Source organism: Bos javanicus, chromosome 8 (assembly GCF_032452875.1).
Source record: "Bos javanicus breed banteng chromosome 8, ARS-OSU_banteng_1.0, whole genome shotgun sequence".
Lineage (NCBI taxonomy): Eukaryota > Metazoa > Chordata > Mammalia > Artiodactyla > Bovidae > Bos > Bos javanicus.
In genome coordinates, this window is record NC_083875.1 from 39,028,973 (window position 1) to 39,046,080 (window position 17,108).

At 38.8% G+C, this 17,108-nt stretch overlaps 1 protein-coding gene across 1 annotated transcript; it reads right to left on the minus strand.

The window, feature by feature from the left end:
- Positions 1-1,018: 1,018 nt before the first annotated feature.
- Positions 1,019-2,226, minus strand: TPD52L3 (TPD52 like 3). The gene has a single exon (XM_061425312.1). It carries the CDS (start codon positions 1,961-1,963, stop codon positions 1,232-1,234), a length of 732 nt encoding a protein of 243 aa, XP_061281296.1. The 5' UTR covers positions 1,964-2,226; the 3' UTR covers positions 1,019-1,231.
- Between the last annotated feature and the right edge of the window lie 14,882 nt (positions 2,227-17,108).

The following is a 17,108-nucleotide window of genomic DNA, read 5'->3' on the forward strand; positions in this document are numbered from 1 at the left end:
CCAATATAAAACTCAAGCTTTTAATCCAGGCAGTGTTACTGGAGGAATGAAAGAAGCTGCCAGATCCTGACAGTTGAAAATAGAAAAAAAAAAAGAAGTAGCTCCTATGAAAATCAGATATGAGAAAGTTCTAATAAACCCAAACCAGGTCCTACAGGGTCCTGTTGTCTTGATATCCCCTGAGGGCTGGGTTTTGTCTCCTTCTCATTTCGGATTAGTACAAACAAGTGCTTATAAACAAGTACAAACTTGGGGTCAAAGTGACCAGTGATGTACAATTGGTTAGGTCCATTCAAAGGTATAAATGGCCAGAATTTCAGGGGTAAGAGTCTGTCTTAAATGTCACTTAAGACAGGGGTTTATCTTTCTTGAATTTGGCAATGCTCTTTTCCCTTCAGTCCCTCAACTGAAAATGATAACTAGGAATTGCTGCAGAACAAAGAAACTATTCTTTTTTTATAGGTAGCATGCTGCTGTGGCAGAGACACATGGCCACAAGGATTAAATTATAAGGCCCTCATTTTCATATATAAAAAGATTATAAACAAAGCACAAAGCAGAATAAAGTTGCAATTTCAGCTTGAATCCAAAGTAGTTGACAATCCCTAAATTGAAGCTACTTTGCTTAATTAGCAGTTTAAAAAAAATCATTTTATAAAAGTCATAGTATCCTGTACCAATTAGTCTATTAATACTTTCCCCCTTTCTGAGGGCCTCAGAGAAAAATAACAGTTTTCTTTATCACCTTTAAAAAATAAAAATCATAGGCCAGGCAGAGCTTTCAGGGTTCTTTCTAATATTAGGGAAAGAAGGAAGGAAACTTATAGTTCTTTCATACTTTGTTCCTGGATCTAAACAGAAACCTATTTTGCCCTTTTTGTACACTAGTTTTTCCAAAAAAGAAGTTTTGGCTTTGGCCTAAAACCCCTCTGGAACCAAACTCCTGTCCATTTAAATCCAACCCCAGGAAGGCTAGTATAGTGATACATTTCATCTACAAACTTCAGTGTAAAATAACTGGGTACAAAACGTTGGATATTTTTATCTCAACAGTAGCAAATATCTATGTACAAACGGGGATTGCTTTTCTCAAAACCGGACTCTCTCCATTTCCTAAATTCACTTTACCATTGTGGTTTGGTTATTTGTTTTTGATGGGCAGAATTGCAGTTGGGATCATGGAAGGGAGTTCTTGCACTGGTTAGGTGGCCAGGCAAGTTAACCAAGGAGCTCATTCTGGCTCCAGAAAGGGAAGTAGGTCATCCCTACTTGCCAGAACTGGATCATTCCCACTCCCTGACACCGGGAGCGGATCATCCCTACTCCCAGAAACTGGGAGTGGATCATCCCCACTCCCCGCTGAAGAAGGAAGACAGTCACGGCCAAGCTCTCTGCCACCTGTGACTCTGGACTTGATTGTCCCCATAAGACCTTCAAAGGATCTGAATGTGACTGATTTCTTCATATCTCCAAGCTTCCTGCAGATGGCAGAGCCCATCGTGGACAGGGCAGCTGACGTCTTTTGTTTCACGTAGGCGTTGGAGACCTGAACGTCGTGCCAGCTCTTGGACAGATTCTGCCTCAGCCCCCCGAAGGCCGTAAGGGCCAACTTCTTCTTGAGCTCCACACAGCGTCTCTCTTTGGCTGCCAGCGCTTGGCGTAACATTACAATTTCTGCCTCCAGTTTAGCGAGCTCACATTTGAGCTCCTTTTGCTCTGCCTCAGTGAGATCCTCTGGTTCGGCAGTCAAGTGGGATTCACAAAGGCCTGTAGAGGTCTCTGTCAAGGCGTCTGGCATAGACTGAGAAAGAAGATCTTCATTAAGAGAGTCCAGGTCCAGTTCTTGGTATAGAGAGTCGAACTCGTGACCAGAAGAGAAACAGTCTTGGCCAGCAGAGTTGAAGTCTAGGCCCTCGGGGTCAGACTCTAGGGTGGGGTGGGACTCTAGGCAGGAAGGATCCATGTCTTGTCTGGTAGAACGGACACGTTGGCCAGTGAGTGAATGTCCTGGCTGCAGAGTAGATTTAGGGTCCACTTCCGGCTAGGGTTGGCGGGGTGGCTGGAGGGTAGGGTGGCTGGAGGGTAGGGTAGGTTGGGTTGGGGTTGTGGAGGTCGGACTTCCGGCCTAAAGGTGGCGGAGGGCGGAACTTAGGCTCAGTGCCTGCGCCTCCATTATTCATAGTGGTTTCGACATCACAACGTCACTGTGAGGTAGGTACTGCAGCAGTTGTCAGGGAGAGGTATTTTCCCTCCTACCTCAGTAGGTGACTGGTTCTGGCCTTCAAACCAAATCTGACTCCGTGTACGGACCTCTTTCCATCAGAGCAGCCATTTTAAAAACTCTGAAAATCAGTTGAACTTTTTTCTACTAACAGATTTATAAGCCTCATACATGAAATAAATAAAAACCGTCTCAAAGTGGGACAGGGAGTCTAGAAATCCAATTGGTACCCTCCCAATTTTCCCTTCCCAAGTTCCCAAAGGGGCCTGAGAAACTTCTGGCACCACTTGTAAAGTGTATTTGAAGGGCCCTCAAAGCTCTTAAATTTAACATTGCCCCCATGGTATGAAGTATCAACAGTGCCAGAGGCTTGGGGTGGTGGAGCTTAGAAAATGAGCCTGACCAGTCACAACTGTCTGTTATTTTGAGGAAGGAAAGGGAGGGAGAATTAGTAAATTTATAATAGTTGTGTCAAGTTTAAGCTTAAGAAAAGCAAAGGTTACTGTATTATGAGAATTTAAGAGAGAAGAAATATGATATATGCAGATATATTCATGGGTTTTCAATTTCTTTTTTTTTTTCTTTTCCAAGCATCCACTTACATTTCTGAGGGCACGTCTGTCCACATACACCGTTATCAGTTGTGGGAGGTGGTCCGCACAGAAGAGTAGTAGTAGTAGTAGTAGTAGTAGTAGTTGAACAGGCTCTATCAGGGTGCCGATCTACTACTTCAATCAGAGCTGGTAACTTATAGAGTAGAAAAATCAGGACTTCAGTCCAGTGAGGGCAGGTGGTTAGGCATTACTTAGCTCATTACCTGGCTGCCCATTCCCAGGGAATAGCCTTGAGCAGGTCTTAGTTTCTAGTGAGTGGTTTTGTTGGATATTCTGGTAATTCTTACAAGCATGATCTTGTGGAAGGTGATACAATCCTCAGCAGGTTTCAGCAATTTGCCATACTCATGTCTATATAGCTACAGTAAAGCATCTAGCTGGGCATCCAAACCAACTACAAACCTTTGGCTTTATATTTAATAATCCTTTCATATAGCTCAGTAGTGTTTATTATTGGCTTACCTTGAAGCATGTGTCTCCCTAGATTGAAAAAAAATGAGGATTGCCCTTGTGGAAACATGAAGGCTGATAAGAGATTTTCCTATATGTATAAAGGCCTGAAAAGGGCAGTAAGGACTGTTTAAAAACTGTTATGTTCCAGAGGGTAGACTCTTCCTCCATTGCCTGCAGAAACACTAGTGGTTTCAGGAATGTTCTGACTCTGAATCAGTATTCTCCTTTCAAAACTGAAGGTGAAGGGCAAAGAAACCTCTGAATTAAGCTAAATAATGTGGAGCACACATTTGTCTATTCCAAGCTGAGATTCCAAATCACTGGATTTGAGCTTGCACTTGATTATCCTCTGAATTGTTGCAGCCACCAACCTCATTGCCTATTTTCTTATTTTTCTATTTCCTCACCCTTTAGTTTAGTGTATGAAATCTTTTGTTAAGTTTGATTCTTTTTGTAGAGTAATGATTTCTCTCATACAAAATTGACCTGACCTCTCTGAGCAACTTTGTTTCCAGATTCCAAATCAAAGTATAGCCTCTGGAAGGGGGCCTCCTAACTAGTAGTAATGTTCTGACCTGAGTAGACCTGGAAAAATAGGTAACACAGTGAAATAATCCATTTTATTAGGCTTATGCATAACTACATACAAAAAACTCATGTATTTTGGAAACAGATCTTTCAAATGAAATTTCACTTGATTTATAGTGATTCTAAGAAACTATTTGAATAAGCTGTTTTTTTAAGATGTAAAATACTGAGCTACTGCCTCATGACTTTAGAAGCTGACATCTCTATATTAGATGATGAAATAATCTGTATTATACAGCAAGGCATACAAAACTGTTCATCTGAAACTGAAAGCTTTCTGATGCTATTATGCGCTAAAAGGGGCTTCCCTGATGGCTAAAATGATAAAGAACCTGCCTGCAATGTGGGAGAGCTGGGTTCAATCCTTGGGTCGGGAGGATCCCCTGAAGAGGGGAATGGCTACCCACTTCACTATTCTTGCCACTGCAGTATTCCTGCTTGGAGAATCCCATGGACAGAGGAGCCTGGCAGGCTACAGTCCATAGGGTTGCAAAGAGTCAGACACAACTAAAGTGACTCGGTATGCACACACATGTACTAAAACCAGCCAAAATATTTGATTCAGTAATTTCTGAAAAGAGATCTTGAAAGTTATTTTTATTTCTACAGTGGTTTGCTATCTTTTGTTGCCAAGGAACACATTATTGACCCATTTTTAGTTAAGAATAAAATTTGAATTATTTTTCTAGTAAGAGTGGTGGATTTATACTAATCCTTTGTAAAGGTAAGTGATACAACAAAATGATTGTTTTTCTTTTACTGTTTAGAAGCCTATATGTTATCTTTTAGAAATGAATTAGTAAAACTTAAATGTAAAAGCAGAGTGATACCACTCACCAGGTCTGGGTTTTTGGGGATGAAAGGAGCGAGATTGTATTAATTGATACTTGAGTCTAGAAATGGTTCGGGACTTGCACCAGTGTCAGCGATTTTCACTACTTCTTTTGTGGCACTGTGTTATAGGCTAAGTCACTTCAGTCGTGCCTGAATCTTTGTGACCCTGTGGACTATAGCCTTCCAGGCTCCCCTGTTCATGGGGTTCTCCAGGCAAGAATACTGGGGTGGGTTACTATTTCCTCCTCCAGGGGATCTTCCCCACCCAGGAACTGAACCCACATCTCTTAAATCTCCTGCATTGGCAGATGGGAAGTGCCACCTGGGAAACCCCTTTCATAACTACTTTTGTTATGAAAGGTCAATATAGAGCTTCCTGATTACATCAACTCTTGTAAAATAATCCACATTGGTGGTTAAGATTGCTTCTAAAGAAGTGATAATTCACCCTGTAGTCTGATTGTTTGCACTGCTAGATTTAACCATAGTGATTTCCCTAGGGCTTTATTTCTATGATGACAGAACTATAATACTATCATGAATATTTTGTTCATTTTAGCTGAATACCAAGAAAAATGTTCAAATATTTAATTGGGCCTTAAAATAAGACATATAGTTTAAAACCTAATCTAGTCAGAATGTTTCAAGAGTAGGAGGAGAAAATTGGTAGTTAGGCTTTTCTTGTGGAAAGCCATAATATTATATTTGATTTCAGTTTATAAGTTATTTTCATAACTATCTCAAATCACAGCCCAGCTTCATCAGTAATGTATGTAGTGAGTCACCCTCCCCATAGATATTCTCCAGCATGAACTGATTTATTTGCTGTGGTTTACAGCTGCTTGAGTTATTGGTAATAATCCTCACAGTTCAGCAGTTGAGTTGGTCTTCATTTAGAACCAGGATGGCATTTCCTTTCAGTGGCCCCTCTACATGGACTAATTAACTAAAAAAATAATGAGGTATATTACAGAGTAGGATTTTCCTCTCTGAAGCCCAAACATACTCTCAGGAATTAAATAAGAGCTTATTTTACTTGGAGAGTTATTCACTCTCTTTGGTGGTATATATAATTGTAGCAAGAATCCCTGGAGGAATCAAATTAAAATTCAGAATCTGGTTGTATCTGAAGAACTAGTGTTCTCCCTCCTGCATTTTGCAATAGATGATATGTATGAGATGAAGTGGGTTATTAGGAGGACCTCAGAAGGAGAAGAAGAGGAATTGACAGGGAGATGGAAGGGTGAAAAGAAGGGAAGGGAAAATGATCAAGAGATATAGGAACTTCTCCAGTTAAAATAAATTAATTAATTAAAAAAAAAGATATAGGAACTTCCCTAGATTAAAAATGAATATTTTTCTTTTTGGAAATGTGAAGGCTATGTAAAGACCTACAAAGGGTAGTTGGACTTCCCTGGTGACTCAATAGTAAAGAATTCGCCTGTCAATGTAGGAGACTCAGATTCAGTCCTTGGGTTTGGAAGATCCCTTGGAGAAGGAAATGGCAACCCGTACCAGTATTCTTGCCTGGGAAATCCCATGGACAGAGGAGCCTGGCGGGTACAGTCCATGGGGTCACAATCAGATATGACTTAGTGACTAAACAACAACAAAGAGTAGTAAGGGGTCTTTAACCACTATTTTGTCCCAGAGAATGGACTTTTCTTTTGATGCTTGCAGAAACATTAGTGTTTTCAGGCATTTTCCCGGATTCTGAATGAGAAACTCTCCTCTTAATGCTGAAGATAAAAGGCAAAGAAACCCCAAAACTAAGCTAAATAAAGGGCAGTATGTGTCAGACTTTATTTTTGGGGGCTCCAAAATCACTGCAGATGGTGGTCGCAGCCATGAAATTCAAAGACGCTTACTCCTTGGAAGGAAAGTTATGACCAACCTAGAAGCATATTCAAAAGCAGAGACATTACTTTACCAACAAAGGTCCATCTAGTCAAGGCTATGGTTTTTCCTGTGGTCACGTATGGATGTGAGAGTTGGACTGTGAAGAAGGCTGAGCACTGAAGAATTGATGCTTTTGAACTGTGGTGTTGGAGAAGACTCTTGAGAGTCCCTTGGACTGCAAGGAGATCCAACCAGTCCATTCTAAAGGATATCAGTCCTGGGATTTCTTTGGAAGGAATGATGCTGAAGCTGAAACTCCAGTACTTTGGCCACCTCATGCGAAGAGTTGACTCATTGGAAAAGACTCTGCTGCTGGGAGGGATTGGGGGCAGGAGGAGAAGGGAACAACAGAGGATGAGATGGCTGGATGGCATCACTGACTCGATGGACGTGAGTCTCAGTGAACTCCGGGAGTTGGTGATGGACAGGGAGGCCTGGTGTGCTGCGATTCATGGGGTCGCAAAGAGTCGGGCACGACTGAGCAACTGATCTGATCTGATGCCTATAACACAATGTATTTGAACATTCTATCTATGAAAGTTCTTTACCAAGATGCTGAGTGACTAGAAGGCGAGTTTTTCTGGTATACCACCCCAGATTAGAGGCCTGTCCTAAGTCTATTCCTGCATATACATTTAATATTTTCTTGCACACGTGACTGCATTTGTTCACAGTAGACTCTTCTTTCCTGAAATGCATCCTGAAACATATTTGAGGTGTTATCTTTCCATCCACATTTCTTTCGCTTCCCATGATACACTTTATACTCCAGGGCTACATTATTGCAGTTCTGAAAACTTCAAGTTTACTGTATCCTTTTGCCTATAGGCCTTGGCACATGTCACTCTTTCTGCCTGGAATGATTATTTCCTGGCCAACTCTTGCCCACCTATCAGGAGTTGTCTGATTAGAGAAACCGTCTTCCACTACCTTCTGGTTTGGAGTTTCTCCTTGAATTAACAGAGGGGACTTCTGCTGTCATCTCAGGGTTTAGTCAGAATTGGTTTTCTGGAGTATCCAAAGTACTATTGAATAAAACTGTATAATTATACTTGGTGCCTATAAAGATTGTATGAAAGGTCTGTTTTGTATACTAGTAACTCTAATAAACAGGAAATATGGAAATTCCATTGTTAAAAAATGTCCTTAGGTTGGGGGTAGGGCACGAATCATATCCTTGTTGGTAAAAGAGAGATGGAAAAATACAGATTATTTTCATTTGCTTTCAGGTCTTTTGGCTAGATTCCAGAGAACTTTCTCCAAGAGCAACAAGATAAAACCCACTTTCTTTTCCAGGAGTTTTTTCCTGGCATGGAAAGAAAATCTCTCATTTGTTTCCCTCTTTGTGTTTTTCTGACACTAGCTGCTTATCTGTTGGATATCTCACCAAGAAGTACCTCAAAGGATGAGTGGAGATGGCAAGTAAAAAATCATACATTTGGTTATATATTTTAAAAGAAATAGCCTTTTGATTTTTGAATGGTTTTAGATTTACATTTTTTAAAAAAGGAGTTTATGCAGACCATTTTTATTTATAACATACATTTTAAAAATGTTTTTGTAATTAAAAATTTTATTGGAGTATGGTTGATTCACAATGTTGTGTTAGTTTCAGGTGTATAGCAGAGTGAATCAGTTATACATTTACCCACTCTTTCTTAGATTTTTTTCCCCATGTAAACCATTACAGAGTAATGAGTAGAGTTCTGTTTGCTATACAATAGGTTCTTACTAGTTATCTATTTTATATATAGTATTTGGAGAAGGAAATGGCAGCCCACTCTAGTGTTCTTGCCTGGAGAATCCCAGGGACGGGGGAGCCCGGTGGCTGTTGTCTCTGGGGTCGCACAGAGTCAGACACGACTGAAGTGACTTAGCAGCAGCAGCAGCAGTATGTATGTGTCAACCCCAATCTCTCAAATTTATCCCTCTTCACCTTACCCCCTTGGTAACCATCAAGCTTGTTTTCTATCTATAACTCTATTTCTGGTTTGTAGATAAATTTATTTGTATCTTTTTTTTTTTTTTAAATAGACTCCATGTATAAGCAATAGCATATGGTATTTGTCTTTCTCTGTCTGACTTCACTCAGTATGACAATATCTGGGTCTATCCATATTGTTGAAAATGGCATTATTTTGTTCTGTTTTATGTCTGAGTATTATTTAATTGTATATATGTACTGTGTCTTCCTCTTCTTTTGTTTTTTTTTGCCGTGTTGTGCAGCATGCAAGATCTTAGTTCCCTGATCAGGGATCAAACCTGTTCCCCCTGCAGTGGAAGCACAGAGTCTTAATCACAGAACTGCCAGGGAAGTCCCTGTACCACATCTTCTTTATTCATTCCTCTGTTGATGGACATTTAGGTTGCTTCCATGTCCTGGCTATTCTTTTTGAACCATGATTTTCTCCAGATACATGCTCAAGAGTGGGATTATTGTGTCATATGATAGGTCTATTTTTGGTTTTTAAAGGACTCTCCATGCTGTTCTCCAGAGTGGCTGCACCAATTTACATTCCCACCAACAGTGCTAGAAGAGTTCCCCTTTCTTCACACCCTCTTCAGAATTTATTGTTTGTATATTTTTGATGATGATAATTCTGACTGGGGTGAGATGATACCTCATTATAGTTTTGACTAATTATTAGAGTTTCTCTAATAATTAGTGGTATTGACTATCTTTTCATGTGCTTTTTAGCCATCTATATGTCTTCTTTGAAGAAAGAAGATCTTCTATGCACTTTTAAATTGGGTTATTTGTTTTTTTAATATTGAGCTGCATAAGTTGTTTGTATATATATATTTTAGATTTACATTAAAGTTGCAGAAATAGTTCAGAGCATTCCTATATTCACTCACTCAGTTTTCTCTTATTAGTGTCTTACATTACTGTGCTATATTTGCCACATCCAAGGAACCAACATTGGCATATTTCTGTTAAGTAAATTCCACAATTTGAATCCTCTAATGAATCCCTGATGTCCATTTTCTATTCCAGAATTTCATCCACCATTTGTACCGCATTACATTTAGTCCTAGTGCCGTTTTAGCTTCCTTTGGCCTGTGACAGTTTCTTGGACTTAACTTGTTTTTGAAGAGATTGACAGTTTTGAGTAGTGTTAGTCGAGTATTTTGTAGAAGTCTATCAATTTAAGGTTGTCTGATGTTTGGGAGAGGATAACCACAAAGGAGAGTGTCATTCTCATCACATTATATCAAGGGTACTATCAACATGACATCACTGAGTTTACATACTTTTTAATATTGAGTTAAATGACTGAGTGGTGAGAGCATCAGTATCAGAGTCTGAAGACTGAATTAGGATCATGATTCTGTCATTTATTAGTTCGTGACCTGGTAAAGTTGCTTAATCCCTCTGTTCCTTGTTTCCTTGTCTGTTAAGTGATAATAATGATAATATTTACCGTATTAAATTAGTAGATAATTTTTTACTGTATTAAATTGGATAATATTTACCATATTAAATTAGTAGATACATGAACAACACTTAGAGTAGTGTTTGGCACAGAGGAAGTAGGGTATTGAGAGGGTAACAGGCAGGAAGGCCAGGGGTCTCCAAATGGAGGAAATAGGCTGCAAGTGTCAGACATTTATTATCTCTCCCTTAAGCAGCAGGAGGAAACAAACAAGTGTCAGATTTTTTTCCTTCTCCATACAAAATTAAAAGGAAGTTTCTCTTAAAATTCTGTGTTGCCATGGCGACACCTGGTTCCACCTGAACTTAACTTTTCTTAAACCTTGAACTAACCAATGCATTTTTCTTACGGAAATGTTTTTATTAAGCTATGTTAATGAAACTGCGTATTTGCTTTGGAATTTGCCTTTCTTCAAAATGATTCCACCTAAGACTAACTTTTTTTCTTTTCTCAAACCTTGGGCTGATAATAGCTCAACAAACCAGTGTTCATATCAATTGTTTTATGGCTGGGGGATGACACACCTCATGCCATCCTATCTCAAAAATGCATATTGTGGGAGAGGGGTTTGGTGAAACTCCCTCAGCCTTGAGGTGTCTCTCTTATCTGATTAACAGCTTTCTAACAGACATAAAACATCCGGCTAAAGACTAGAAGGGGGACACTCTGCCCTCTTCTGACGTCTATGTCAGAAGCTTTGTCTGTCTCTTTTATACTTTAATAAAACTTTATTACACAAAAGCTCTGAGCAATCAAGCCTAGTCACTGGCCCTGGATTGAATCCTCCTCTGGAGGCCAAGAATCCTGGCATTTTTCATGGCTCAGCAACAACCTTTCAGTATCAGTTTTGACTATTTTTTGATATTATTGACTAACGTGAGATTTGTGTATTTCCATTAATGTGTCCTCTGGTCTCTCTCACCCTCAGAAATTAAATTATTGGTGCTCAGTGGTAAAACAAAAATCACAAATAACCTGGTTTTTAAACTTTGAACATGGGAAGATCTTTGTCTTTTTATTTCTTAGAGTTTTGAATTATCCCTAAAATATTGTACATTGCTTTAAAATTTGCATTGTCTGCCAACAAAAATACTTCACAGGGCACTCCTTTGAAAGATTTTTATTCTCATTTTGTTTGTATAATTTAGTTACTAAACTTGTGCTATGTTCATTCACAATTTGAAATTTTTCTTCAGAATACTGGTTCTTTTAGTCATTGATCCACTGATATATTTCTGTTTCCCAGGCCAGGAGTGCAGTTCTGATTAAAAATCTATGAAAAAGAGTTATTACTCTTTTCTTCCCTTTGGCCCAAGCAAAAGAATTACAGGGTTTATTTCAGCTTTTATTAGTATACAAATGAAGATTTATTTACCTTTTCACCACATAGTTAATGGTTGATCTGAATATCTCCAATAAGGGAAGTCAATTGCATTTACAAACTTGCATGTCCATTTTCTGATGCATTTTCCAATTTCCTATTTGAAATTCTCAGTGAGAATTAAACATATTTTTGAATTGAAATAATCCATGGGGTTGCAATCCATGGGGACACGACTTAGCGACTAAACAAGAATAGTTGATTTACAGTATTGTGTTAATTTCTGCTGTACAGCAAAGTGATTCAATCATACATTCTTTTTAAAATATTCTTTTCCATTATGGTTTATCACAGGAGACTGAATATAGTCCTCTGTGCTATACAGTAAGACGTTGTTGTTTATTCCCAAGTGATAATTTTGAAAACTGATGATGAATATTGAAATATGTTCTTTTGATGTTAGAATTTTTGAAAATCCCATTGGAAACTTCACAGAATGTTTTATGCAAATTGAAATATGCATACTTTAAAATATTTTTGTCTAATACTTTATATTTTCCCTGGAAATGGTGTAATTCTGGCTGTTAGTCTCTTTTCTTTTTGCTTTATTTCTTGGTAATTTTGGCCAATAGAATAGAGGCATTTGTAGAGAATCTGTGTGTATGTGTCTGTGTGCGTATGTGTATGCATGCATGTGTGTGTGCAAGTGGGTGCTCAGGCATGGGCATGCTCCTGTGTTGGATCAAAAAAAAAGAATTTCTGTGTTTACTTATAGCAGCAGAGAAATTTTTCCTGAATACAATACCTACTAACTATTACTCACTTACTCTTTTAAGCACTTCACCTACTTTATCTTGTTTGATACTTACAATAATCCTGTGATATCAGTACTCTTATTTTTCCCATTTTTACAGATGAGAAATCTGAGACAGAGCGAGGTTGGATAACTTGCCCAAATTCACAGAGCTGATAAGTGGCAGAGCTGGAATTCAAACCTAGGTCTATCTGACTCCAAAGTTCAACCTCTTTACCATTTCATGTTACCTGGAACATCCGTATTATTTTTCTCTTGAGATATGGTATATATAACTCTCATAATTGGAGAGGGAAATGGCAACTTGCTCCAGTATTTTTGCCTGAGAAATCCTATGGACAGAGGAGCCTGGCAGGCTTTATAGTCTATGGGGTTGCAAAGACTCGGACATGATTGAAGCGACCGAGCATGCACACATGCACACACATATCCTTCCAGGCTTAATTTTAAAAATTGAGACATAACATATATAAAGTGGTCAAGTCTTGAGTGTATATCTCAAGATAATTGTACATATGGACACAACTATGTAACATCCCCCCAGATCAAGACATGGAGTATTTCTGACACTCTAGAAGACTATCTCATGCCCCTTTCCAGTCACAGCCATTCTTCCCACAGAGATAGTCACCAATCTGGCCTCTGTTAACATGAATTCTGCCTCTTCTTGAACAGTCTATAAATGGAATCATGTAATAAACACTTTTGTGTGTGTGTGACTTCTTTTATTTAAATTTACGTCAGATTTATTTATGTTGTTATGTGTTTATTTTGTTATGTCTTTTTTATAGCTATATATAATATCCATTTAAAGCTAACAATTCTTTCTAGCTGCAAAAGAAAAGTTTTCATTATACCCTGCCAGGCTTCTTTCCCTCTGTGCATATATGATTACTAGATTTGGATTATATATACATTTCTGTTTTATAACCTGTTATCTTCTCTTATCAGTTTATCATGAATGTTTTCCATGTCATTAAATATACATTCTTTTATTATGATTTTAAAATACTTTAAAAACATTTTTATTTTAAAAATTGTTCTTTTGTGTGTATGTGTGGTGATGGGAGAATATGTAAATCACTCACAAGACACAGAATTCAAAAGATACTAAAAGATATGCAATGGGAAATCTCCTATCCTTACCCTACCCTACCCTACCTGCTTCCCACCCCTACCCCAGGATCCTATGTGGCTATTTTCTTTCTTTTTTTAAAAACTTTTTACTTTATATTGTAGTATAGTTAATTAATAGTGTTATGCTAGTTTCAGGGGTACAGCAAAGTGATTCAGTTATACATACAGATGTATCTATTCTTTTTCAAATATGCCGCAGAAGTTTTTCCCCTGGAGTGAAAGTTCTGAGCCACACATCAGGCTTCCCAGCCTGGGGGTCTGACAATAGGAGAAGAAGCCCCCAGAGAAGCTGGCTTTGAAGACCAGTGGAGTTTATTTACAGGGATTACACAGGACTGGGGGAAATAGAAACTTTGCCCTTGGAGGGCATGCACAAGGACCTGTGAGCACCAGGCCCCAGGGGAAAAAGCAGACTGGGCTAGACCTACCTGCTTGTATTGGAGAGTCTCCTGATAAGGCAGGGTCAGCTGTGGTTCACTGTAGGGACAAAGACACTGGCAGCAGTGGTTCTGCGATGTACTCTTTAGTGTGAGCCCTCCCAACAGCCTGTAGTCTCCAGTGCTGGAAAGCCTCAGACCAAGCAAGCAACTTGGAGGAATCACAGCTCCACTCATCAGAAGACAAGCAGACTAAAGTCTTATTGAGCATGGCCCTGCCCACCAGAGGGACAAGATCCAACTCTACCCACCACCAGTCCCTCCCATCAGGATGCCTGCACAAGTCTCTTAGCCTCATCCACCAGAGGGCACAGAGCACAAACATGAAGAATTACAATTCTTGTGGAACCAAAACCCCAATCACAGAAAGTTAGACAAAATGGAACAGCAGTGGAATGTATTCCAGATTAAGTGACAAGGTAAAACCCCAGAAGAACAACTATGTGAAGTGGAGATAGGCAACCTTCCAGAAAAAGAATTCAGAATAATGATAGTGAAGATGATCCAGGATCTCAGAAAAAGAATGGAGGCAAGGATCAAAAAGATGAAAGAAATGTTTAACAGAGACCTAGAAGAACTAAAGAACAAACAGAGATGGACAATACAATGTATGAAATGAAAAATATTCTTGAAGGAATCAGTAGCAGAATAATTGAGGTAAAAGAATGAATAAGTGACCTGATATATATAAAAATATATATATATAAATCAGAAAAACTTATAACAATTAACACTCCACCAGCAGAATGTAAGAGAGTTTATTTTCCTGTGTTCTCATTAACACTAGGTCATATCATTAGTCTGCCAATTTAATAGGGAAAAATTACATTTTACTGTTTAATTTATATTACTTTAATTACTAGTTGAACTTAAGAAAGATCTTCATTGGCCATCTGTGGCTTTGTTGTTTTGCAAAATTATCTCCCAGTTTGAGTACAAAATCTTTGCTCTCATTTGTGCCTTCAATACAAAAACCTTATTTTACCCTTTCCAGACAGTAAACTTTTAGTATTTTGTGATGATTTTGACATAGTTGCTTGACCACAGTTGGGGGAGGGGTTGTAGGAAGTCTAACTCCTTAACTGAATTTTCAACCTGTCTTCATGTTTTTAGTCCCATTTTCATTCCACCACCCTCCTTGTTCTACTTCCAGAGACAGCTGGTACTGCCACTTCTTAAACCTTTGGTAGTCATGCAATGTAACTTGCTTTGATTCTTGACTTTCTCCACTACCAGCTTAGGATTTGTCTTCCAAGCAAGTTACTACTCTTCCCTCTGCTTTCTTCATGTTTGTGGTGATTGTCTCCTCTCTCTTTGTCCTTATGGCTTGTGCCTTAAAAGTATGTAATTCCTTCTATTCTTATTTTGGTGAAATCATCGGAGGATGTGGAGTTTTAACAGAAGTCCAGAGTTGAATTTGTATCTTAAAGTTGAAAGTGTTTTACTGGACCTTGTTATATTGGTAAGTACTACAGATGTCTCATAGACTCAGAAGGGTTATAAAAGACAGCTGTATAGACCAGAAAACCTTGAAGTTTCCCATATCATTGTGAGGAAGACTCCTCTATTGATGAAAATTCTTTCCATAACCTCTTAGAATATCTTTGCATTGACATGCATAAAGGTACTAAACAGTTGGGTTGCTCATACAAAAACATTTATGAACTTGTTCATTTGCATACAATTTGATACATCAGACAGATACACATTTTTACATTCACAATTCAGGTTAAGCCTTCCAGGAATATAGCAAATTATTTAATAACTGATGATGCATGAGCATGGATAAACAGAATGGAGAGTGGCTGAAATAGGGTCCAGAAGACCTTCTGCTGTGCTGTTTATATGCTGAGTCATGAGATGATCTGCCACTGGGGATGTCAGTGAGGGAGAGGGGTGAGGAGAGGGGGACACTTTGAAGGCTCATTGCAACTGCTGTTTGCAAACTAGCATGGAAGTATTTTCATATTTTACAGTAGGTATTGTTATAATGGTATACATAACTAATTGTCAAACCTGAGCCTTTCTCTTTTACTTTAACCATGTTGTCCTTATGTGAATCATTCACTCTCTTTAGGATCCTTTAGATATTACTTTAGCCTATGTTGTCTATTACTGCCTTATTTTGTCACTCAGTGTTTTATCCAGCTCTGCAGATGATGTATCTTATCTGTTAGGCTCAAACTCTCACCAGTTCCTGAGTCAGCCCTGAAAATGGCAATCTAATCAACAATATCAGTAACCTAGTGTTTGCTTTCCAACAAGAGCCCAGCTTGTCTAGACAATCCCCTGTTGTAGTTTTCCCTCCATCCCCTAATTTTGGCTTTATTTGTAGGGTAAGTTTTGCTTCAGTTTTGCTCCCCAGTGTGCTTGGTACCTGATTTCTTTTTTTTGCATTACACAGGACTGGAAAAGGTCAGTTTTTATTCCAATCCCAAAGAAAGGCAATGCCAAAGAATGCTCAAACTACTGCACAATTGCACTCATCCCACATGCTAGTAAAGTAATGCTCAAAATTCTCCAAGCTAGGCTTCAACAATACGTGAACCATGAACTTCCAGATGTTCAAGCTGGCTTTAGAAAAGGAAGAGGAAGCAGGGATGAAATTGCCAACATCTGCTGGATCATAGAAAAAGCAAGAGAGTTCCAGAAAAACATCTACTTCTGCTTTATTGACTATGTCAAAGCCTCTGATTGTGGATCACAATAAACTGTGGACAATTCTTCAAGAGATGGGAATACCAGACCACCTGACCTGCCTCTTAAGAAACCTGTATACAAGTCAAGAAGCAAAAGTTAGAACTGGACATGGAACAACAGACTGGTTCCCAATAGGAAAAGGAGTATGTCAAGGCTGTATATTGTCTCCCTGCTTATTTAACGTACATGCAGAGTACATCATGAGAAACACTGAGCTGGATGAAACACAAGCTGAAGTCAAGATTGCTGGGAAAAATATCAATAACCCCAGATATGCAGATGACACCATCCTTATGACAGAAAGTGAAGAACTAAAGAGCCTCTTGATGAAAGTAAAAGAGGAGAGTGAAAAAGTTGGCTTAAAGCTCAACATTCAGAAAACTAAGATCATGGCATCCAGTCCCATCACTTCATGGCAAATAGATAGGGAAACAGTGGAAACAGTGACAGACTTTATTTTCTTGGGCTCCAAAATCACTGCAGATGGTGACTGCAGCCATGAAATTAAAAGACGCTTACTCCTTGGAAGGAAAGTTGTGACCAACCTAGACAGCATATTAAAAAACAAAGATATTACTTTGTCAACAAAGGGCCATCTAGTCAAGGCTATGGTTTTTCCAGTAGTCATGTATGGATGTGAGAGTTGGACTATA